A 27,229-nucleotide genomic window follows, 5' to 3' on the forward strand; every position below is an offset into this window, starting at 1 on the left:
CTGCTTTCTTCCTGTTTTGCTCTGAACATCGCCCAAAGTTCAAAAGTGAACACCCTGGTTTATCCATTGGGGATACTGCAAAAAAGCTGGGTGAAATGTGGTCCGTAAAAATCGTAACTATTTGAGATAATGGTATGTTAATCAGCTTGACTGTAATAATCATTTTGAAATGTATATCAAATCATCATGTTGTATATCTTAATATATAATTTTTATTTTATCAGTCTTACCTCAATAAAGCTAGGGGGCAAATTTGCAGTAAAATTAAGTGAAAGCCTTTCTGCAAGTAACTGTGTAATTCTCTATAGCAAAGCACAAGAGAAAACTGATTAATGGGTTAAAAACTATCAAATGGGCTAAAATTATCAAATGATAACAGGAAGGAGTTGATTCACTGTAACAAATGTAATGGAAAGCAGGACGGTGCATATGAAGAAGGAATTCAGGGCACCCGGAGTGGCTCAGTCGTTGAGCCTCTGCCTTTGGCTCAGGTTGCAATCCTGGGGTCCTGGAACTGAGTCCCGCATCAGGCTCCCTGAAAGGAGCATGCTTCTTCCTCTGCCTGTGTCTCTGTCTCTCTCTCTGTGGCTCTCATGAACAAATAAATAAAATCTTTTAAAAAAATGAGAAGAAGGGATTCAAGTGTGATATCTGCAAATCCTTTCATCTCTCTACAATTGTGTTATTAAAGATTCAGAGGTACAAGGAATTTTCACATTAAAAAATGTGAAAAATACTTCTTTATATTGTCTAATTTCTTTTTTTAGTATTGTCTAATTTCAATCCCTACAGACTCATTATAAATTCTATTTTTATCACAAATTTCTTCTGAAGGAAGAAAACAAAGCATCCAATGGTGACTCCAGAAAAATCTTAAAAACAGCTTCCATACTTTAAGCCTGGGAAGGAAGGTGATATGAGCAAGAGGTACAAGACACCACTTTATCAACTCCATGCCATATGATTTCAAATACTTCTAGTACTTGCTAGTCCTAGTTTACATGGACCAAAAGATCTCAACCTTTTCCCTACATGCAGAAATCAATCTCCTAGACCTTTAATTATTTCATTTGTCTCCTTGGAATTCCATATTAATTGTCCAAATGTTTTAAAATCATAAATCTAACAATAATATAAATAATTGCATTTTAAAAATACTTGCATTTATTTACCTAACTTATGTTAGCAAAAATTAAGCAAGTAAATGTTGTCATCTCGGGAAAGTTGTTCTTTAACCTCGGCCATCTTGAAGAGTCAAGAAAATGACAACACACAAAGTACAATTTTCAAAGATACTATCTCCAGGAATAATTATAAAATGGTCAAAATCTTTAGATCCCTCCACCCCAGGCTCATAAAGAAGTGGTTACTTCTTTCTGGGGCCTGCCTGCACTTCCATCTCCAAACTTCTGAGAGTCTAAGTTCTTAGCACTTATTCATGTAGGTAAAATGAAAAGACAGCACTTAAACAGAGCTTAAAACTCTAATGTAAAAGATTACATTTGAGCAGAGTTTAAAAATTTTAATAAAAATGAAATCACACAACTTTAGGGAATACTCTGGCATCAGTGAGCAAATGATAAACAGATAAATCAAATGGATGAATAAAAAAATTTGGCCTTTGAAGTTTCCAAGCCACAAAGACAACTGGCAAAAATACTGTTCAACCACGTCTTTGGGTATGTACACAGGTTACTGGCCTCTGGTCTGTCCTTTGAAGATTTAATGAACCAAATGTCAGCTTTGTGTGTGAGGCACTTTAAGTAAGCCATTGGATTTATTTGGGGGTGAATTTAGATGTCTTGATTTTTCCTTATGTCTTTGTTTCCTTTGGCTTTTCTCTAGCTGGCAAACGACATACCTCTGTTCTTGTTTGTGAATGTCTTTATTGATTCTGTTGTCCATTTATTTTTCTTGTACTAAATTTTAATCCCTGGTATACGCTTTGAGTGAATTAGTCCTTTGTTGCTATAAATGACCTTAGTCTATGCTTTCCTTAGCGGATTTCCAATGGAAGTTGAATATACCTCCTAATATTGTCACAAGGATTAAGGAATCATTTTGTAAGCTTCTGAGTTGGCACTAAATTTCCTCTAGCATTTAAAATTCTAAAAGTCTGTTACATTAAAAAAAAATCATGTCTAGATTCTGATTCTCACTGCAAAAGATATTACCATCTTATCTTATTTTTCAAGTGGTTTTATGTATTGGATTATTTATTAAACAGTAAAGGCCAAATAACTGACACCTACCCATCATGTGCTAAATTTAAACAGATACAGAACTTTTTTGACAGAAGCCTGAATTTTTCAGAATTTTACACCTCCATACTTATAGAAAAATGCCAGATATTCATCCACACTTATGATTAAAACTGAGTACCATAATCACAAATCTATTTAGTATAATTTGCATCTCAGCCCTAGCATCTGTATGTAGCCTTTCATATTCTTCAACATATTTAGTTGGCTAGAATTAAGCTTGAGTTATCTACAGTTATGTGAAATTTATTTTACATGGCATGGAAGAAAATTTAAAACGTATCATGATAAATTACAGTTTATATTTTCTATTAGGAAAAACAGAATTACACTGAAGAAAAAACACTAAATATATGTATACCTGATGAGGAGAGCGCCCCATGTGGTAATGGCCAAACATTTGGCCTGCATTGGTAAATGCCTACCTTGTTTTATGGCTGACAGATAATTTATGTCATGGGGCCCATCCTGTGCCCATTGCAGTCATTACCAGTTGATTTAGTCTTAAAATCTCAGTAGAGCATTCTATCTATATACGATAGTGACTGGTACTTAAGATAAAATTTTAGTTTCTTTAGCCACAAAATCATTTAGGTAAAATATCCAAGGATAATCATATTCACCAGGAACTAGTATTACTCACATGTTCAAGTCTGAATACACATTTCATTCAGTAATTTTATTTACATTTCAATAATTCTATGTTAATTATTTGTCCAAAAACAGACAAGAAAAAAAACTTAATCCTGCAACAAAACTACATCACCAACCATATATTCTCTCCCTCGCCCCTCAATTTGTCTCACACACACACACACACACACACACACACACACACTGTGCTTGGAATATCATTTCACTTAGGGACCTCTTGGCCTGCTACCTGTAGCTTATTCTTATCAAAGCAATGTAATGATATATATTCTATTATCCACCCCATCTATACACAAATAGAGTTATACCATTTGTAACACTGATTGGCTCTATGAATTGTTTATGGATAGAGGATTGTGCATCCTTAAGTAAAATTATTGACTATATATAATTATGAATGGGGATCCTCAGATACCTGGTAATGAAGTTGTAATTATAAATTACAGAGAACTGATACCATCGAGACTATCTTTAGATCAGTGAAGCTCAAAAATTGCTGAGACATCAGTAACAGTTATAAGACTTGAAGTTCAAAGGGAGGCCATGATTGGTCACTGAATTTATTATCTGTTAAAGAAATCGAGTGCCAAGAGTCAAGAGATTGAGATGAATGAAGTGGGAATATTAGCAATATTAATAATAATTACACCTTCTATTTCATGATTACCCAATATATGTAAAATGATGATACAGTACTTCCTAGAACATGTTTCAATTTTCACAGCATGTTGGTTCTAAACCTCAGGAACTTCCTGAATAATATCTGAAGCTGGATCCTGTACATGGATGACAAGGGGAGACAGAGGGAAGAATGGTAGACCACTCCAGACTAGCAGGTAGCAGTTATAAGAAGCAAGAATCTTAAAAGTTTATATAAATTTAACTGGGTTCAGTCACATAAATCATCCAGATGTTCTCAATAACATATTGCTCTCTCAAGGTGGCATCCTTTAAAATGACTCCAGCTATGGGAGTGGTAGACACAGTGTACCTTCCAAGGACAGAGGAAAGCCTCCAATTGCCCTGGTCCAGCTCTCAGATAAGTCAGCAGAAAACTAGGACTGGAAAGGTTGAATAGATCACTTGAAGTCATGTAGTCAATATATCACAGATCTAGAATGGTCTGATGTCAATGCAGTTCACTCACCCTACTAGAAAAACAAATGAGGACAGTCCAGGTGACTCAGCGGTTTAGTGCCGCCTTCAGCTCAGGGCCTGATCCTGGAGACCCCAGATCAGGTCCCACGTTGGGCTCCCTGCATGGAGCCTACTTCTCCCTCTGCATGTGTCTCTGCTTCTCTCTCTCTCTCTCCCTCTCTGTGTGTGTCTCTCATGAATAAATAAAATCTTAAAAAAAAAAAAAAGAATGAAAAAAATCCTCAGAAAATCATTAGTAGGTTTATGGGAAAAATTCATTCAGATGAAGTATAAGGAAGGTTTATGGCAAGGTATTAATGCCATAGTGTAATAATAAATACAAGTTAATTTATGCTGTGATAACAACCCCAAAAGTCCCAGGTATTTGCACATGATATATACTTTGCTTGAAGTTTTCATTCCACCTATGTCTGCCAGGTGAATTCCTATTCTTTCAGGGTTTCTCTGCCCTATAAATAGTCCACTCCATCCCTAGAGCACATGCAGCATGGCCTTACCTCTATTCTATTCTTATTAAACAGCATCTCACCCATTTGTTTATAAGTAATTATCATCTATTACATGTTATGAATACAGTATCTCTGGATCATTGCCAATACTCAATAAATACTGTTTGGTTGAAAGAAGAAAGTCATCTGCATTTTATTTTATTTTATTTTATTTTATTTTTAAGATTTTATTTATTTATTCATGAGAGACACAGAGAGAGAGAGAGGCAGAGACACAGGCAGAGGGAAAAGCAGGCTCCATGCAGTGAACCTGACGTGGGACTCAATCCCAGGCCCCAGGACCACACCCCTGGCTGAAGGTGGCGCTAAACCACTGAGCCACCCAGACTGCCCAGTCATCTGCATATTAATAGGCGATACCAAAATTTACCAAAGAGACTATATCATGAATATTAAACTATCAATAAACCAGGAAAAGTATGAGAAAAAAATGTAGGATAGCAGGGGATGGCTATATAGGCAGTAGTTTTTTATTCTTTGTGAATAAATCTAACATTTTTCCAAGTAATTTTTTCTTTTATTTTTTAAAATGCAACGCAGTCATTTTAAATTAGAGGGTCACATATTTGTGAACAAGATTGTGAGGCTAATTTCAAATTACCTTTACCTCTTAGAAACTTCTTCCTGGAAAATGAAATGTGTCAGGTTTCCCCTAGTTTATTGGAATTATTACTATGGTAAACAATGCATTTTCACACTTAGCAGCATTTACTTTCCATAGATACCCTGGAGATAAGCATAAAATTTGTCCCATTTTATAGAGAAGAGAACAGTGTCAGAGAAGTTAGGCAACTTGCCCAAAGTTATATGGTTGAAATGCCTGAAATGGGATTCAAACTCAAGACTTTTTGATGATGGAGCCATGCAATCAACAATGCCATTTTGCAATAAATGTAGTAAATAAATGTATCATACTCATGTATTCATTCTAATAAATCATCCTACCCTACATTTAATCAAGGATCTTCTCCTCACAATGTTTTTATCCAAAGAGCATTGATAAGTTATAAACTTCAATTTTGATCACTTAGGTGATAGTTTGATGAAATTGTACTTGACAAACAGCTGGGTTTTTTGACAAATTTAGGGCCTATGTTGGGCCTGGTGCTGCACAGTAGTTACTTATCCAGAAATCTTATGACCATTCCTCCTACTCCAACTGGCACGTATCACTGCATAGAGTATGTCCTTGAATTCTTTGGTACTTTTGGCATTGAAAGGAAAAAAAGCAATGCTTTGTTTTCTAGGAACCTCTCCTACCAAGAATTTCCTAATATCATGATGGAACTGCCAGAGATTTCAAAAACGCATTTTCTTAAGTGCATATAATTGGCCCTAGGCCAGGTCTTCACAAGTATTCTTTTCTGGACTCTAATTGTATCCATCTGTGCCAAAAGAATTTTTATCTGAAGGCTCATCTAATCTCTGAATCTAGGTCATTTCTCCAAAGTCCCTGTGAAGTGTACAGCCAGGAACTTCATTCCATCATCATCCAACATAAACGGATTCTTATAGTCCCTTACAGACATATTTTTACAAGGAAATATTAAAGTGTCTTCAAAAAGTTTTTTTGGATAGAAATTTTACTGTTTATTCCAGCTTTCAGTGATTTTTCTGGACTTAGAATTTGTGTGAAAGCCCCTAACAAAAGCAAATTGCTTGTTTCAGCAACAAGAAAACCCAATGAATATACTTCGTTGGGGCACATAATTAACATAACTACTCAGTAAATCTTACCTTCCAGAGAAATCAGGATGAGTAATTACTAAAGAAAGAGTGCCCAGGTAGTTCTGCTGTGCTTGCAAACCAAACAGACCATGCGACCTCAAAAGGATTTCCCACAAAACTTTTCATTGACATTTTTAAGAGAGTCATTTCAACCCAACCTAACACTTATTCAAAGTCCAGGCTTAGACAGATAACCCAACCTCAGACATTCTGCAAATTATTGCACAATGTTTATTCATTGACTATTTTAGTCTCATTTATAGAGATTAGTTGCCAATTTCGTTAATCTTTCTCAGTAATACTTTATTATTCATTCATACTGTCAGGGCTAGAACTTATTTTGTAACTTTTTAAATTAATTTTTCTCAAAGACAATATTTTTTTTTTCATCTTTATCTGGTAAATGACCTCATTTCTTATTATATTTTCCACAATAATGTAAAGTACGTGTCATAGCGGAAAGGAACATTTTAATAATAAATATCATTATCCTATATCACAAAATAATAAATGATCAAAATATCGAAAATATAGAAAATAATAATGTCTTAAATTCTCATGTGTGGATGTCATACAGGATAGAAAAGGAGACAAATACATTTGTATAAATGTAGATTCATACCCATCAGACCCATGCCAAAACACTATTCAATTAACCTAAGTGATTTTTATAAGGGACGCCTACTGGCTCAGTTAAGCAACACACTCGATTCCAGTTCAGATCATGATCTCATGGATCATGGTCAGGTGCTATGCTCAGCAAGGAATCTGGATTCTCCCTCTCTTTCTCTCTCTCTCTCCCTCTCTCCCCCTGCCCCTCTCTGTCTCTCTGTCTCTCTCTCTCAAAATAAATAAATAAATCTTTGAAAAAAATAAACTAAGTGTTCTTTTAAAATGTGCACATATATGAAAACACAAAACACCAATGGTTATGGAATAGGTGTTTAACAAATTATGTGTTTCACTATAGTATGGTTATTAAGAAGATGATTTTGGACTCATACAGACTCCAGTTCAGATCCTGCCCCCTGGAACTCCTTAATCACATACTCTTGGGAAGATTTCTGAATCTCAGTGATTCCTATATTAGCCACCTATAAAATGAGAATATCAATATCTAAAACTCAAGGTTGTGGAAGAATTAAACCAATTGAACTGATTTATATATATAAAATAGTATACCACCCGGCATAACCTACATGTTAGCAAGCAATATTTTTGTTCTAATTACATCATCATTCAGAAACAGAAGGTGAATGTGATGCTTTATAGAAGTGATAAGTAAATGCATATTTGGTATACCATCTATGTATGAAAAAATAGAGAAAGCAAGAGCAAGAAGCTATGGAAGGTAATAGCACATACATTTAGAAATTTGATGATGGGCAGCCCGGGTGGCTCAGTGGTTTAGCACTGCCTTCAGCCCAAGGCCTGATCCTGGAGTCCCGGGATCAAGTCCCACTTCGGGGTCCCTGCATGGAGCCTGCTTCTTCCTCTGCCTGTGTCTCTGCCTCTCTCTCTCTCTGTGTCTCTCATGAATAAATAAATAAAATATTTTTTTAGAAAAAGAAATTTGATGAGGCATCCAATATAGTCATGAATTTAATTTCAGAAATAAAGTAGAACTCTTTGTAAGTAATATTGCCATTTATCAGAAATCACATGCAATTCTTATTTGACAAAAATAGATTGGTAATTTATAAATGTTTCTGACTGCATAATCTAAAACATCCATTAAGCAGATACTTTATGAAGACACAATATTGATATTTCCACAGAGTGTCTAAACTTCTGGAAGCAGTCTTGATGAGGAACATTACCTATGGCACTGATTTCCTAGCTCTTGGCTTCTGCTGTTTTAAGTGATTGTTTTTGCAGATGGAAAATCTTGGAAAAGAAATAGAGAAAATTAAACTTCCTTCATTGAAATGTGACCAGAACAATAAGCACTGTTCTTAGGCGACCTTCATGGTTGATAAACTCAGCTGAGGGCACTTAAACTGTAGATTGGAACAATAATCCTGGACATACTTCCTCATATCAGTATGAGTTTCTTAAGAATTTTGAAAACACAGAAGTAAAATGTCTGGCTTAGTATCTGTCTTAGAAAACTCCCAAATGACCTAAGGCAAGCCTCTGAAAATCCAAAAATTGGGAGATATTAACGATAACAGAAAATATGTCAGGGATTATATTATTCAAGACATATGAGGAATCTTCAGTTAATAATGAGAAGGAAATTTTAAGCAAGAAAATCATGATGTTTGTTTAAGATATCTCAAAAGCACATGGGAAAAAATTCTCTAGTATCTTCATTCCATAGAGAATGGTATAGTGAAAGTATTACCTTTGGGAAAAGACCTGGATTCAAATCAGAGTTTTACCACTAAATAACTAAGTCACATTGGGCAAATTAGTTAACGTCTCTGAGTCTCAGTTTCCTTGTACGTAAGATGATAATGAAAATACTTTCCAGATTCTTATGAGGATCAATTGAAAAAAATGTATTTAGAAAACAGCTGAGAACCTGGTATAAGGCACTAAACATATGTCTGTTTCACATATCTCTAAACACCTACATCCTCAGCATAAATTGACAGTTGTGTGAGATACACCATGTAAAATACTTCTGACCAGGGCAACAAAACCATATTATTTGGGTAGTTCAAGCAAATAATCCATTATATCCATTATGTGAAGGCATTAGTTTGCTGAAGTTGGCTTTTATTGTATCTTGAGATTCGATCCTTAATATTAGGGATTTTAAAAGTCATTGTCAAACAATTGGAAACTTGAAATGGGCCCTGGTGGAAATTAGGAGATACAACAAAAAAGAGGTTTTCTGTTTGTTTGTTTGTTTGTTTGTTTGTTTTTTCTTGCTTGCTTGCTTGTTGTCAGAGATCCAGTTTACCGGCACATCACTGACTAAGAGAAAGAATGAATTCGAGGGCAACAGGAGTTGGTAAAAGGAAGTGAATTTTCCTTAATAAAACGTTGAAATTCGTATTTTGGAAAATTTTTCAAGAATATTTTTAATTGACAGACGAATTGGTTGATATGTACATCTTAGTTTTGGTTCAGGGGCCTACCTTTTTACCAAGGTGCTCTGTGGAGCTTCTATTTCTCATATGACACTTGCTTTTCACTCTTGTTCTTCTGCACTAAGTGCCATTCAATTTCCCATGCTTGTCTTTGTAAGAAAAGGTATTTCTGTATTATGCTTCATTCTTTCATACATGTAACAAATATATATTCTGTGTCAATCTTGTGCCATGCTGGGCATGAAGCCTACTTTTAAAAGAAGTCTTTTTGGAAATTAAATTTCCACAGCTCTGGTTTATCTTATTTCCTAACTTTGTATTCCACAAATGTGTGCAGTGCTAAACTTCTGGTGTATGCATTGCAAAACTGCCAGGTGCTTCTTGCCCTAGTGAGATCTCTGTTTCTGTTTGCTTCTCTCTCTCTCTCTCTTTCTCTCTCTCCCTCTTTCTCTCTCCCTGAAGCTTGATTAGAAATGCTTTGCCATGAGGTGGGGGGTGGGGGGCAATTTTTATAAAGCATTATAAAAAAGAATAGCCAGCAATAATTTCCCATCACAGATTCTATATGTAGGACCTTGGAGTTTTCCTATTTAACAATTTTATGCCCATTATATCAGAGAATATTGGTTCTTATTCAATATATATCTAATTACTAAAATACATGAGAGTAATAAGTTTAATGAAAAGTTTAGTTTTGTATATGAGACCATGGCCAAAAGCACAGAAACAATAACGTTCACAATTCAACACATGGTAAATGAGATTAGCACACTAGAGTCTACTTCTCAAAAGTAATCTATTCTTTATAGTGATTCAGAATTGGCTAATGTGGTGAGAAATTATTAACACTCAATGAACTATGATCAAATCTTTAGAACATGTCACTAAAAGGTAATATTTATATGTTGAAAAACTTGGTAACTGTCTCAGGCTGAGATCCCCAGGAAGCAGACTGAAGTGGGGATTAACAGGCAGGAAATGTATTAAGGGCCCTTGGAATTAACATCTATGGAATGGAAGAGAAGGAAGTAAAATCAGGTTAAAGAAGAAATCAGCTGTTATATAGTCAACAAAGGCTTTAGTCAATCCCAGGGGGGATTCTGGAGCTGGGATGACCAATGGCCCAGTCTTCAGTGTATTAGTTAGATGGTGTTTGTTGGCCAGGGAAGGAAGAAGCCTTTGAGGGAGGCAAGTGAGGCAAATCCTGAAGAGGCTGACCACTGTGAGCACTCCCAGCAGCTAGGGCAGTAAGTCCTTCACTCCTAAATAGGGCTCTGGTTGGGGTATCACAGTGCCCATGACAGAGACTAATACAGAATTCTGAAAAAAGAAGAGTTAGATTTTTTTCCATCAATAATTCCAAAGGACAGGGTAAGGTGAGTATGAGTGACCAACTGGCCAACACCAGTAATTCAGACAGAATTTTTCCCAGAATTTTTCTGTGGAGCAGAATGACAGAATAGTATCTCACAGCAATTTTATCTACAAGTCTTCAATTCTGAGTTTTTTATGTGGAATGAACTCCAGCATACAGTTCCCATATATGGTGTTATTTTTCACAAACTTTATATTGATTGTTTTCCTGCTTCTGAACCTTCTACCAATTTAGCTCCCATTTCTTTCCTTAACTCTTCAGTTAGACTTGACACTGAGTCTTATTTTCCAAGCAACAAATATCAGTTCTCCTTTTACTGTTCAAATAGCAAGCAGGAAAAAAAAAAAGAGTATAAACATTTCTAAAATTGCTAGGGTGTGGATTAAGACATTACAAATAGAGAAACACATAATTACAAATGACCACTGCTTCCCACCAAACTCTTCATGTAAGTTTACCAGAAATGAGGTAACAGATTCTATTATAGGAAAGTATTTAAATCAAGTCAGAGGTATATTTTTTGTTTGGAATATGAAAGACACTGCATTAGTAATTTTTGTATTGTAATATGCCTATGCAACAGAACGAGTTTCCAAAAGAAGAGTAATTTATTAAACAATATGTCACATTGACAAACACTTCAATGACTTTCAATATCTATCAGTGCTATAAGTAACATTTAATCTCACTCTGTAAAAGTGTATTTTGGACTTTCTAAATCATAGGAATTCCCATGCAATTGTTTGACAAATACTTGAGTATTTATTATGGGCCTGGCACTATTCTAGGCAATGGGATAAAATAGTAAAAAAAAAAAAAAAAAAAGATTCTGTTTCAATGCAGTTATATCATAGTAATGGAAGGCAAAAAATAAAAACAAGTAATTATGGATACTACTAAAAGGAATAAATAACCAAATCAGTAAACAAATAAAGTTAACACAATAGACGCAGGCTTTGCAAAGAATTTAAGTGAGATGATATGATAGAGGTGACTTCTCTAGGTTGGGTAGTCTGGAAACATCCTTCTGTGGAGTGACTCCTACATTGAATGACAAGAAGGCTTTGGCTCCTCAGTGATCATAGAGAGAGCATTCCAGACATGGATAACATGCAAAGGCCTCAAGGCAGGAATACATTTAACATGTTCAAAAATCAGAAAGAAAACTAGCATGGATTGGAGCTTGGGGAACAAGGACAGAAATGAGAAGCAGTGAAGTGAGAAAACAAAGCAAGGGGCAGATCACTGTGAACTTTGTTTTTTTTTTTTTTTTTTTTTTGATCACTGTGAACTTTGTAAACTGGAGTAGGTGGAAGAAAAAGAAAATAAATGGAGTGGAAAACAAAAGAAGAAAAGAGTAAACAGATGGAAGAAGTCAAGGAGAAGGGAGGAGGAAAAAAAGAAAGGAAAACAAGACAGCAAACTTTTTGGAGCCATAAAATACTACCTTTATTGGATGCCTGGGTGGTTCAGTGGATGAGCATCTGCCATTGGGTCAGGGTGTGATCCCAGGGTCCTGGGATCGAGTCCCACATCAGGCTCCCCACCAGGAGCCTGCTCTCCTTATGCCTGTGTCTCTGTCTCTCTCTGTGTCTCTCATGAATAAATAAAATGTTTTTAAAATATGCTACTGTCAGAAAGCATAAAATCTGGTTAAGGAGATAAACTCTTCATGTAACAAAAAGACAACCAACAGAATTCTGAGAAAGAATTAAATCAGACTGGGCTGGGGTACTACTGCCCTTGACTGGGACCTTCACAAGAAGTCCCATGACCACAGCATGGCCTTGGCTAGATGTCATGAAAGACATGAGAGGGGAGAAAGGGGGAGAAAGGCAGAAATAATGGAAAGACATTAATCTCACATCAAGTTATGGGCCACACTCTATGGAATCACAGGCAGTTCACAGTTTTTCAGCCCAACTTTAATTGTGTCTGGCCTCTCAACTACTCTGAAAGTCATGGGTCTTTACCTTATTTTTCTTATTATCTCTATTCCTGAACAAGTTACTCCTGGAAATTATACTTTATTTATTTATTTTTAAAGATTTACTTAGAGAGAGAGAGTATGAGTGGCAAGAGTTGACAGAGGGAGCAAGAGAATCACAAGTAGATGCCACACTGAATGTGGAGCCCAACGTGGGGCTTCATTTCACGACTCTGACATCACATTCTGAGCTGAAACCAAGAGTCAGAAGCTAACTGACCAAGTCACCCAGGAGCCCCCTGGAAATTATACTTTATAGTCATAATTCACATGCGTGTACCTACAAATCTGAAATATAATAAAGTTAGACTCATAAAATCAAGCAAGAGCCATGAAGCTAGAATGTTTTGTCATAGTGGACATGTGATGATTAATATTCAGCAACGTACACTGTTAAACAGAAGGGGCATTTTAGTAAAGTCTCACAGAAGTTAAAAGTAAACACTCTGTGATAGAAAAGATAGTGATTGACAGCTTGCTTATCCTCCATATTTATTGCATAAATTAATAATAAAGAAATTGTTAGAGTCACCTATCGCCTTGATTGAGCTGACATTCACTATTCAACTCTGGAAATATATGAAAATACTTTCATTTCTTATCATTTTATTTTTTTTTAATTTTTTTTTCATTTCTTATCATTTTAATCTGTTAATTATCTTTGGAATTATGCTGTCTCTCTTCTCTCTGGTTAGGCAGCTTGGTGCTTTGGAAAGACTACTTGACTAATAATCAAAAGACCTGCACACTAGCCACAATTCTGGTACTTTTTTGACAGTGGAAGAAAAATTAGTAATTTCCATGAAGCAGAAATCAAGTCTGTTTTATTAAGTTCTCAAAACCCATTAAGGACATGGATACAGAAGTTACACAATAAGTATGTGTTGTATGAATAAATGAATGAATGAAATTGCTGAACCTTCTGTACCTCAGCTTTCTCATTGAAACATGGCAATAAGTATACTACGTACCTTGACATGTCATTAGAAGTTCCTGAAAAATTAGAACTCATGCAAGAAAATCATTTTTATTATAAGCAGCGCTAAAATTCAAACTCTATTCTCTTGATCTGCAGAATATTGACCTACTTCACAATGGCTCTCTGCAAGCTTCTTAACTGATTTTTCAGGTTAGTTGAAAGGGGTAAAAAGCAGAGATAACCCTTTGAAAGGACTACTATATAACCCATTGTTATCTGTGCTTCATCATCTGTTATTGGAACAGAGCAAAGGTAAGGATCATTTTAATGGTACATAATCCAACAGTCATATGTACTTGGCACTGTTGTGTGTTTTTGTACTTTTATTTGAATAAAGGGGTGTCTGGTGTTCTGGTAATCAAACTAAAACAAAGTAATGAAGTCACAGTCACAATATCTGCTTCAGGATTTCCTCCTTGTAAGGTCTCTTAGTTTAAGGTTCCTGTGTCTTAATCCATACAGATTGACATTGCTCTGGATGTGTGTCACCTTTTTCTCCTCTGAATAAAGAAACCTATTTATTTCACAAAAGCCATGGAATAACCTACAAAGTGAGTGACATTGAACAAAAAAAAAAAAAATGAAGAAGTCAACATAGCTGAATGGGAGAAAGAGACACAGACAATATCCACACTTTGACTAGTAAGAATTAGATGAGAGCCCTTGGCTACTTCCCCTCTTGCACAAAAGTAACTTTCCTGCCAATAATAGGAGCTATCAGATAGGAAAGCATAGGTTGTTCATTTCCATCTCAATATACTATATAACTGAAGAGTTTCAGCTGCTTTTCTTTAAAATACTCAAGTAATGGAAAATAAAAACAAAAAGAAAACAATAACAGAAACCTCCTTCCAACTACTTTAGACTTGAGGACTGTAGCTAGGTGAAACTAACGATCCTCAAGATAATGTTTACAGTGACTATATTTTGGCTTTGTAATACAGCTCCTAGCTTCTTCAGCACTTGGCCTTAACAACTTTCTGGCTCAGTAGTGTCTAAGACCCCACACAATGCAACAGAAAATCTCCAAGACTGAGACCTTCATGGTATACTAAATTTAATCTGACATTCAGAATAGACCAAGTTCATTAATTATAAATACATGCCATCAGGCAATTTAGAGCCACCTTTCTAGTTCATCCATTCAACCAATCTACTGGATTTTCCAGACAACTGGTTACATTAGCCATTCAGCTCTAGTTAAAATCTGCAATAACATCTGAGGCAGTCTAACTATTTGGCTAAATTAAAAAGAAACTTTCATAAATCTTGGGAAAGTTCCTTTCTAACAGATATAAAATCCTGATTGTGGCTATGCTGCTTTAGTAAAGAAAGGGGTCTTATTATGTTTACTATTCCTTTTCCTTGTTGCTTTTTCTTTTTTGGTTATGCAACAAATAGCATATTCATTTTAATAATAAGCCTTGCAAATTCAAGAAGTTTCTCATCCTACTAAGAATGACAAATTTATTGAAAGGCAATAATGTTTTCCTGCATGAATAGCTGCCATTAGTTGCTCAAGATTAAATTAGCCAAAGAATTCTTTCAATGGAAATTAACTGATAATATATGGCACCACTTATGATCTTGGACTATCTACTAGAATGGGGTCAATACTAACAGCAAAGAAAAACAAGACAAATGCCACACATACTATGAAGAAAATTTAACAATGAAGTACACATCATAACAGCTATATTTTGAATGCTAAAATCATATTTAGCAAAAGACACTTTTTAAACACAAAATATTCACCACTCCTTTTTAAAATGTAGGCCATCATGCTTTTTATTCATTATTTATTATTTGTTAAATTATTTATTCCAACCAACATGATCATATGGGACACATATGCTATAGATACATAGAAATTTAGCATTTTTTAAGGATTCTATTCCATAGGTAGACAAACATATACTGATATTTTCAAGGTTGAACTTAAATAAAATTAGTTCATATTTACTCAGTCCAACACTGACAAATCAAAGAATCTTAACTTCCCTGAACTAGGTTTTGAAATTTTGTCTTTAAAAAAAAAGATTTATTTATTTATTCATGAGAGACACAGAGAGAGAGAGACAGAGACAGAGACATAGGCAGAGGGAGAAGCAGGCTCCTCTCAGGGAACCCATGTAGGACTCATTCGATCTCAGATCCCAGGATCACTCCCTGAGCCAAAGGCAGGCGCTAAACCACCATTAGTCCTTGAATAAAAGCTTAAAAGTTACTCTATTACTGTATTCATTTTAAGGACAATAAAAGGAGCAGAATTAAATTATTCTAGAGGATTTAGTCATAACTGAAGCAAAAGCCAGGAATGATCACAGGGAAACATTTCTCAGAGGATAATGTAATGATATTACTAAAAGTGTGGGAATCCCTATACCACCTAGATGATTAGGAAAGGGGTTATTAGCTAAGTCATTGTCTGAAACCCACTGAATCACTGGTCCCTTTGAAAAATGATTGGTCATTCTTTTTTAAAGATGGGTTTTTAAATTTAAGAGAAGCTTCAAGCAGCAGAGCTGAAAGATTAAAAGAACGCAGATCTTGCATGGGTCTAGATTTCTCTACTTAGGCAAAGGATTGAGGTAAGATATCGAAATCTTTGTTTTCATAGTTTTAAGAACCCAAATCAGTCAACTCTGCAGGATAATCCACCAAGGTCACCCTAAATGCTTATATAGATTGATAATATGAATTAGGATAGGCGTTTTTACATCTGGAGGACAAAAGATAATATGTTTCCACAGGTTGCACTATTTATCAATATTACAGTTTCATTTTATAATCTCTTTACCTGAGTTAGAAAAATATTGACTCAGTTGCTCAGTTTAAATATATTTTATGTTATTAGACTTTTAAATGAACTTTATCTGTTATTGGACTGCTATTGTCAGATCTTTATTGTAGTATTTTTACTACTACATTAAATACACATTAAAACTGTTTTCATAATAAAGACCTATTTCACTGACTCTAGTCATGGGCCTCCCATGATCAGAAGGACCCATTTCCTTAGCTATAGAACAGCACAAGGGATGAGGCCATCTTGTTCATTAACTTATTTAACTATATCACATACCACCAAATGAATCATTTGGTCAAGCTAAAAGGACAAACAAATAATTCTGGTTTTTATAAACAGCTGCTCTGAGAAAAAGAATAGGTTCTGTTACAGATATTTATAAATCTGCCTTTTTAATTTTAAATCCTAATATATAAGTATTTACTATAGAATTCACTCAACTACTCTTCTGACTGAACAATACCAACGAATTATTGTTACCATGATTTTTACATAGAGGGTCTATTTAAAGCTCAATTTCACAACTTATTTTCTAGATATTTCATCTGAAAATGAAAACCATAATTCTTCTTGGGCTACTAGGAGCCACAATGTCAGCCCCAGTAAGTGATTTCATGGTACAACTAAAATCATCGTGTGAAACCTTTAACAAATCCTCTTTGACCATCTCATTTTTTTAATTATTTTTTAGCTTATCCCACAGCGCCTTATGTCTGCAAGCAACAGCAATGAGGTTAGTTTCAATACCTACAACAATCTCTCCATTTTGTTTTTGTTTTTTAAGGGAACCCAGTGCAGAAGAGACAAAAACACTTATTCGCTAGCTCTCTCTCTCTCAAATAAATAAATCTTAAAACCTGGGAAGGGGGGCCTGAGTGGTTCAGTTCGTTAAGCAAGGCAAGCATCCAACTCTTGATTTCAGCTCAGGTCACAATCTCAGGGTCATGAGATAAAGCCTCACCTCAGACTCCACTCTCAGTGGGGCGTCTGCTTGAGATTCTCTCTTCCCTTCTCTCTCTCCCTCCCCTCATGCCAGCACTCTCTCTCTCTCCCTCTAAAATAAATAAATAAATCTTTTAAAAAAAAAAAAAAAAAAAAAAACCTTTGTTAATTTATCCTGCATTCCTATCCACTAGCTCTTACATCCAAATGCATTTCCAGTGCTCATGTTTATTTGGTATACCAGGTTATTTCTGGAATATTATTTTGCTCCCCATGTGACTGTAAACTCTTTAAAGGCCGAGACAGTGTCTCGTATATCTTTTTATTCTAAGAGCACCCAATATAGGTGTATAGAGGTGTTTAACAGCTTAAAAATTACTGACTAAACCACTGGAATGGGCTGAAGTTGTGCAATCTCAGACCCAACAGGGGAGAGGTAGTTAAATTCCAATCTCTAATCACTGTAATTTATACAAGCCTAGTGAGAAAATACCCTTAGCAGGAAACTGATGGATCAGCCCTGGCTTGTTCTATATTTGTAGTAAACTTTGTTCTTAATAGTTTTAGCATGTGTAACCATCTTGTTTTCATATCATCTTTCCTTTTCCAGTTACTTCTGAATCTTAATAATGCTCAACTTCAGCCACTACCATTTCAGGTACCTTGATAATTATTTTAAGAATATCTGTCAACTGCTTACTTCTTACAGTACTTTGTAGAGAACAAAATGTTTCCTGATTTCATTTCTGAAATTTCCATTTTTAAGGTTATAGATTTATCCCATATATTCTAATGACCATTTGTTTGAAAACAAAACTCTGTAATCTGATTAACATTTATTTATTGAAAACTTGCTAAGTGCCAGGCACAAATTCTCACAACTGTGAGACAGTTAAATGAACTATTTATACAAAGTCATACTCAGCTGTTAAAAAATATATATATTTAAAACCAGTCTGGCAACTGCAGAAAGCACACTCGTTATCCACTTGATTCTGCCCCATATTTTTTATGACCACTGGGAATTTAGCATTGTTCGTGCTATTTGCACAGCTCATATGCGCTAAGATGCTGTCCTTTTTTATAAGGCAGCAATGGGATTACAGAAATTATTTCATTTTGGATTTTTCTTCCTCAGGACTGATTTTAAATTCTTTTTGAAATGAAAGATAAATGCTTCCTTTCTGTTATGTCCTTCCAGGGCCCATTTAACTCATGGATTCCTCCTTTCTCTGGGATTCTACAACAGCAGCAGCAAGCTCAAATTCCAGGGCTCTCGCAATTCTCTTTATCAGCTCTTGATCGGTTTGCTGGACTGTTCCCAAACCAAACACCTTTCCCAGGACGGGTTAGTTTTGCCCAAGGAACCCAGGTGGGACAGCAGGACCCCTCACAGCCTCAAACACCACCACAGACCCAGCAGAGCCCTAATCATGTAAGTTGGGCCTCTCCCATCCTGTTGTTCTGGGGAGAGATAACACATGTTGGATGTGAAAATGAGTAGGAATCAGTTTTGAAATAAGACAACAGTTAATGAGAAAATTTATTCTCATAATTTGTTCTACCATCACTGAAAGTACTTTATCTTTTCTGATTTCTACATGAAAAGTACCATTTAAATCAGCTATTCTATTGTAGCCACAAATCAAAAGTGTTAAAAATATGTCTTAGAAAAGATAATTAGGGAAATTTAATCTTTAAAGAAGAAACAATTTACATTAATGATATACATATAATAGATAACCTTCGTTGTCATAAAAGTCTTTAATAAAAATTATAAATGTGTATGGCTAGGTGTAAGAAAAAGCTCTGGAATTTTATGTTAAAAGGTCAAATATAACTGGGGTGTCTGGGTGTCTCAGCCAGTTAGGCATCCAACTCTTGATTTCAGCTTAGGTTGATCTTAGGGTCGTGAGGTCCATGTGTGGAGCTCTGTGCTGAGGGTGTAGCCAGCTAAGATACTCTCTCCCTGGGGATCCCTGGGTGGCTCAGCGGTTTGGCACCTGCCTTCAGCCCAGGGCATCATTCTGGAGTCCCGGGATCCAGTCCCATATCAGGGTCCCTGCATGGAGCCTGATTCTCCCTTTGCCTGTGTCTCTGCCTCTCTCTCTCTCTCTCCCTCTCCCTCTCCCTCTCTCTCTGTCTCTCATGAATAAATAAATAAAATCTTAAAAAAAAAAAAAAAAAGGATATTCTCTCCCTCTCCATGTGCTTGGGCACTCTCATTCTCTCTCTCAAAAAACAAAGTCAAGTATAATTTTTTATGCCTTTTTTGGCAGGTTATGCCCTATGTGTTCTCCTTCAAAATGCCTCAAGAACAAGCACAGGTAAATGAATAGAATACTATCACTCCTACAGAAAAGATGGCTATATATACTATCTAATGCTTTCTTTTATATTTGAGAATATGTATACTATCCAATGCTTTCTTTTATATTTTATCTCTGACTCCTATAGCACAGCTATGAAAACTATTATCATAATTATATCATAATCATAATTATCACTGTCTAAAACTGCTATTGCGAGGCTGGCATCACTTTGTTAATGTTAGGCTCACTTAATAACTCCTGAAGAAAGGACAGCTAAGGAGAGTCCCCAGAACCCCTGAGTTTCTGAAGCATGACTGCATTGGGAATTAAGAGCTCACTAAGCTGTAAGTCATGGTCCCTTTGCATGACATTTGTACTGGCATTTGGAAACTCAAGAGAAATACCATGAGCTGACTTTGCCCCACCCTACATTTCTTTCAAAGGGAGATGCATTAAACTGATAAAATATGATGGAGGTATGAAACACTTGCCACATTATTTGGTAGTTAGAGCATTCTGCTCAAAACATTTCCAGGTTCTTTTACATTTTCAATTTAATTTCATATTACAATCAAATGGTGGTGATTTCCATTAAATAAGAGACCTGAAAAAATGAATTCCAACTAGTGTGATCATGAGAGTAAAATGGAAAACCCTCTCAAGATTAGTTTCACTTAATTGACTTTATAATAGACTAGGTTCAAAGAAATAGGGACATGGATAAATTATTCACCAGCAGAGTACTGATCATTTCATAAAAGATTACACCACTTGGTTCTCATGTAATCATAATTATGTATTTTTGTTCCATGCTCATTATAAAATAAAAGTTACTCCTAGACATTACGTCATTCTATGCCAGAGCATTTAGAGAGGTAGGTATATGGTAAGTGGGATTACTTCATTTTAAGGATCAAGGAATTAAATCTAAATGAGATTAAATTCCCAATCCTGATGCAAGTAAATAGCTGAGTTGGAATATAATTCTTCATCCTTCCTTTAACCACTAAACCAATGGCTCTCCACCCTGGCTTTGCATTAGAATCTCTGGTGTAATTTTGAAAATTACAAATGCCTAGACCCTACCCACACCTAATGAATCAGACCTGATGAGTAGGTCACAAATATGATTATCTACTAAAATGCTGAAAAGGCGATTTTAGTTCTTAGCCAGAAGTAAAAACCACTGCATAAAATGTACTTCTCAAACCATAGTTGTTTTTTTAACTCTTATGTTTAATATAGTCTCTTAATTATGCAAGGAAACAAAACGTACTAAACTCTATGTATGTACTAAGATCCTCATTTTCTATAAACACATATGTATGTTTAGACACACAGGCATAAATGGAAGCCAATGATAATATGGGTGGTAAAGTTGCAGGTGATTTCTTTTGTTCCTTGTCCATTTCTGGATTTTCCAAATACTCTAAAAATGCTATGGATTATCTTAATAAAATGGAGATTATTAAAATCAACAAATTATTGAGGATTCACTCATTATCAAAGAACTTTTTTTTAAAGATTTTATTTATTTATTCATGAAAGACACAGAGAGAGAGAGGGAGAGACACAGGCAGAGGGAGAAGCAGGCTCCAAGCAGGGAGCCTGATGTGGGACTTGATCCCGGGACTCCAGGATCACACCCTGGCTCAAAGGCAGGTGCTAAACTGCTGAGCCACCCAGGGATCCCCTCATAGAACTTTTAATACCATTCCTATAGAATACTGATTCTCAAAAAATATAGGGAAAATGTCCAGTAAGTCAGACATGATTTCTTAGGTATTCACAAAGTAAACTATACGTAAAGTTTGTATATAAAGTACACAATTTGTGTACAAAGTCCAAGGTGCCCTTTCTTAAAAGCATATTATTTTACTACTTCTTTAATGTGTTTGACCAAGCAACCTTGAAACAAAGTCCAGTGTCATGTGCAATATGAGTTATTTCTTAAGTTTGACAAGGACAGCTTCATGAATTATTTTGTTTTAGATACAAATCTTTGTTACTAGATATAAAGCAATTTTAAAATAATACTGACATGAGAAGATATTTTTTAAAGGTCTATGCTGATCTAAAGGAAGCTCTCATCTACTTTTCTGTTTACAAATAGATGCTTCAGTACTATCCAGTCTACATGCTCCTACCCTGGGAGCAATCTCAACAAACAGCCCCACAGTCACCTCCACAAACAGGACAGCAGCAATTTGAGGAGCAGGTACTACTGTTTGATTTTAGTCTGAGAATAGAGGAGATATGGTAAATGTTCAAAGAGACTATATGAGTATATTTACAGCAAAAGCTCATCAGCCTGAACTGATGGTCACAAAAAGATATAGTGTGTTCTGCTCACATATCACTAATTTGGAAAGACTTGAAGGCTGGATTTTAAAAGAATGAAGTCAGTGAGTGGACTTCAGCAAAATCAGAGACCAAAAGATGAATCATCTTGGAAAAATTCTAACTTTTAAAAAGCTATCAGCATCCTTCTTGTTCTATTTACATATGGTTATCATTAAGAAAAAATTGTTCCCATGGTGGAAGGCACCCATGATCACTAGATACAATTAGATAACCTTAATACTGAATTTTGTGGAATTCTAGAATTCTAATATAATTTCCGGTGTGGCCCATACATAACTAGATTTCATTTAGTTAGAATGGAAAAAAATTGAATAGTTTATCACCACTCTAAAACCAAATTAGAGAAAACTGACAATTATGCTTCAAGTGACTGGTAGTAGTAATTCTAATTAATTTGTATTAATTTAAAGACAAAAGGAGAATTTTATTTATTTTTTATTTTTTATTTTATTTATTTATTCATGAGAGACACAGGGAGAGAGAGAGAGAGAGGCAGAGACAGAAGCAGAGGGAGAAGCAGGCTCCATGCAGGGAGCCCAGCGTGAGACTCGATCCCGTGTCTCCAGGATCATGCCCTGGGCTGCAGGCAGCACTAAACTGCTGAACCACCTGGGCTGCCCGAAAAGGAAAATTTTAACCTAGAAATCATATGGTATTAAAAGGATGCTTGGTAATTTAACAATAACCTTTACCACCTAGAACATATGAACTTTAAAAAAGGATTTAATATAATATAAAAATATATATAATTTTAAGTAATAATTTATTATAGACTTATGACAAAAATCATCACAGCAAATCTAACATATTTTCCAAAAACCTGACAGATGCCATTCTATACTCAGTTTGGATATGTTCCAGTACAAGTAGAACCTGTAAGTAATGCACACTTTTCATTTAAAAAACAACTAACTTTTGAAACAACTTGCTGTATAACGTGTTAAATCTATCAGTGCCCTTCAGACAAAAACCATCAGGAACACACCTATAGTTGAACAAAATTGGATTTATCTACTCATTGCAATGAGGGAGGACCCACGTGGGGAGCTGTGGGGTGTCTCAGTAGGATGGTGACTGGCTGTTCAAAGGGCCTGGGCTTCTGTCAGGGATTTTGGGGAGAGTTCAAGGAGTAATGGTTCACTCCAAATCGAGTATTCTCAAGAAGTGATGGACAATTGTATGGTTGGTAATTAAACAATTCTTACCTAGAACATAAGAACAGAGGGAGGCAAAGACTCCCTGATTGGTGACGAAAGGAGGGTTACTCAGATTATCCAGGATATGAGGATGGCTGCTATTTTTTTGGCTTGCATAGTGACCTTGCTTTAGACAAGATCACAAAGTGGGTTTTTTTGTCGCACTTCATCACGTGCAGACATGACTCTGTCTGATGTTGATATTCTGTAGGATTGTTAATGTTTGACAGAACTCCAGGGCCTAGCAGAGAATGTCCAGTAAACTCCCAACAGCACAAGCAGAGTTGTGTGTCTTATGTCAGGAGCTCCTTTTTCTCAAATCTAAATGATTATTTTTGTTTTTAAGAAACTAAAATTGAAGAAGTTGGGAATAGTGTGACTGCCTTGGATGCAAAACCCACAGATTTTATAGATGAAAAACTTAGACTTTTTTCAACTTTCCAATGTTACAGGTTATGCCAGGAGGACAGCAGCAATTAGCCCTAGATCCCGTCCTAGGCACAGCTCCTGAAACTGTTGTAATGGTAAGATCCCGTACCTCACTGTGCTGGCTATCAGAGATCAGCAACTGGCAGCCTACAGGTTCCTGCACTATTGTTCATCTTAACAGACTTTATTATTGTTTTTCCATCAACAATTATTACTCCTTCCACCTATAATCTCTTATCGGTCAAGATTCAATTTACTCAGTTCATCAATTATTCACTACTTTATATCAGATACATTCCCAGGAATTAAGAGACATCCACATTTGATGATATATATTTATAGTCATTCTATGACAGATTATAATCTAAAAGATTAATAAATCATTTACTTCCTAAATCAATGTTTTGCCTTGCATCTCAATCCTGTTGCTTTATAGTCTTCCTAATTTTGATCTTGTATTTGAACCTGTAACCACTTTGTGTTCTTTCTGACTCTCCATAGCCAGCAGGAGTGATACCATACTTACGAAAAGAAGTGATAAACTTTAAGCATGCCAATGGAGGAATTTTTGTTCCTTCAACCTCACAAACACCCAGCACTACAAATTATTTTGCTCCTGCTATTGACCCAACTATTACCCCAGAGTTGATGGAAAAGAAGGTAATCAAAGATTTGTTTTATGTAAGAAATTGTTATCTAATAAAAAAAGAACTTGTTATCTAATAGAAAATATAAAGTTACTGCTTAATTTATAAGATTCAGTCATAGAAATAGTGAGAGTTAATGATATAGTAAAATAAATGGTCTTTACCTTGAATAGGGAGGTCAATAATTGATTATTAAGAATCAATTAATTAGAATGTAATTTAACTTTGATTTAATAAGAGCTTCTTATGAATGTCCTTTTCTCACTAGGCCAAGACTGATTACTTAAAGGAACCGTAAGACACTGTCTTAATCATTCAGAGTTTTTGGTAAGTATCTGCCAAAAGGCATGCACTATGTTACAGGACACATCCTAAATTAAAAGAGAAAAAAAAACAACTGTCAGGGGAACTATTGAAGAGGTCTTACCAAAATGAAACAACAATAACAAAAATTAGTGATTATATAGTTCTACAAAGCTAATAAGAATTGTGGGACTTTAGTAATTCTTTTTAAAGATTGGTTGATTGATTGATTGATTGATTGATTTGAGGGGGAAAGGGGGCATAGGAAGAGAATCTCAGGCAGACTCCACACTGAGCCCAGATCCCTATGCAGGGCTCATTGCCTGAGACAAAATCAGAAGTCTAACAGACTGAGCCACCCAGGCACCCCAGGACTTTATTTTTTTTTTTTTTAAAGATTTTATTTATTTATTCATGATAGACACAGAGAGAGAGAGGCAGAGACACAGGCAGAGAGAGAAGCAGGCTCCATGCACCGGGAGCCCGACGTGGGATTCGATCCCGGGTCTCCAGGATCGCGCCCTGGGTCAAAGGCAGGCGCTAAACCGCTGCACCACCCAGGGATCCCTAGCAATTTTTTAAAAAATAAAAATAAATTTCTTAGAATCACGTGTGCCTATGCAATAAATTTGGTATAAATTCTGAAAACACAAATAGTAAATATACTAGGTCCATGTAAAACACATTCTACAAACACAATGTAGAGCCAATTCTCCTAAATCATCACTTTACCTTGCAAACTAGAAGTTGTCACAATGCCAGTATATCTGTATTAGACTGGAATGAAATAAAGTCTCAAAGTGATAAGAAAAATTGCACAATCACATGGCAATTGAAAATTCCATGACTCTCATATCAAACACAACGTTAATTAACTACCTGTCTTAATGGGCTGGTTGGCTGTGAGGCGCATGGGTATTTGATAGAAGGGGAGGCTAGGGTAGCACCAAGAAGTAGAAAATATGCACTAAGAAGCAAATAATTTGGCCTGAAGGGAAAAGTAAAAGGTAAGAGTGTTTTGAAATATCCTTGTTGCTGCCTATGAGTCTTTGTTGATTCCTTCTTTTATGAAAAATGAACCTCAGCATTCTTCAGTTAAAAAAAAAAAAGTCTATAAAAGTACAGAGTGAATAGATTATCACCTCTTTGGAAAAGTCTCTCTTCTGTGACATTTTGTACAATGCAAGTCAATTCAAGTTATTTAATCAGAAATACTAGGATTTATGTATAGTGTGACCTTCATTCTATGTGACAACAGTGCCAGAAGTAAAGTTTTCTAGTTTTTATTAAGCATTTTGGAAAATATCTAGGAAGTGTTCCAGAAAACAGTCTAATGGCATTAAAATGCACTCTTATCTTATTTTTCAGAGAAAAAGTTATGGCAGTGCCTCGGATATCATTTTAGGCCATTTGATTCCTCGATGCTAACATCAGTTCTTTGAAATATACAAAATACTCTTCTCTTGAAATTCTTTTTACTTATAGTTTTACACTCTTTAAGGAAATCATAGAAAATAATACAATCATATAAGTCTTGTCTTTATAAAATTATGCTTCATTTCAAATATCCTATCATTGTATAATCTAGAAAATAACAATGAAAATAAAGCTAATAAAGATGGATCAACTAGATCATTGTATTTGTAATGTATTAAAGATAGCTCTGGAAAATGAGAATAAAGATACGTTGTTGTTGGATTTACGAGTGTGGTGATTGTGACTAATGAACTAAAGTATGTACCTTTGACATACCATCTTATTATTACCCCAGGGCCCATTCAGCTAGACTCCTGATGCACTTCTCCTTAGAATCAAAATTATCTGGTGGCAGATATCACGAAGTGCATGCTCCCAGTGAGACACAGCTAATAGAGAGATGGCTATTCTCACCGAAAAAATAGATCCCTAATATGTACGCTGGTTTGAGGAAGCATCATTCTGTACAGAATAGGGCACAGATTTCAGATTCCATCAGATCTCATTTTCATGTGGTTTTGAGCCTTCAGCAAGTCTCAGTATTCCCAGGTGCAAAATAGAGATAACAATACCTATCTTTTAGTACTTGTGAAGATACTACATACACATATATACATACATGTAAGATACCTGGCCATACAAAGTACTCAGAAAATGTAAATTTTTCTCCTTTAACTTGTGACTATGGAAGTACTAATTTCTCAGCTTTGGAGCTTCAACTGAAATTCTGAGAAAACTGGCATTTAATATGCTTTACATACTTGTATGTAGGTGTGTGCTGACATGTGTGGGGGGTATGCACACAGAAAGAAAGTCGAATGTATAAATGAGTGAATACATGAATGTTAAGCATTAGGTGGTTTAAAACAAATTTGGTTAATATTCTAGGCTTTAAAGTTGATCAAAATTCCTAGAATTATACCTTCTCCAGAATTTAGTGACATTATGACTCTGAAAACTGCTACTTTCCCTATGGAAGAGCAACCCAATAATCACCTATGCTATTTTCATCTTATTTTTTCTCCTTTTCCCCTAAATTGGTGAGTTGGATATAACTCT

The 27,229-nt window shown here is 35.5% G+C and overlaps 1 protein-coding gene across 1 annotated transcript; it reads left to right on the forward strand.

Moving 5' to 3' along the window:
- The first annotated feature begins 17,028 nt into the window (after window positions 1-17,028).
- On the forward strand, window positions 17,029-26,122 carry ODAM (odontogenic, ameloblast associated). The gene is made up of 9 exons (XM_077846667.1): window positions 17,029-17,103; window positions 17,193-17,234; window positions 18,054-18,101; window positions 18,645-18,878; window positions 19,723-19,770; window positions 21,869-21,973; window positions 23,768-23,849; window positions 24,253-24,404; window positions 26,063-26,122. Exons 1-9 carry the CDS (start codon window positions 17,053-17,055, stop codon window positions 26,120-26,122), a joined length of 822 nt encoding a protein of 273 aa, XP_077702793.1. The 5' UTR covers window positions 17,029-17,052.
- The last annotated feature ends 1,107 nt before the right edge of the window (window positions 26,123-27,229 follow it).

Source organism: Canis aureus, chromosome 14, assembly GCF_053574225.1.
Source record: "Canis aureus isolate CA01 chromosome 14, VMU_Caureus_v.1.0, whole genome shotgun sequence".
Lineage (NCBI taxonomy): Eukaryota > Metazoa > Chordata > Mammalia > Carnivora > Canidae > Canis > Canis aureus.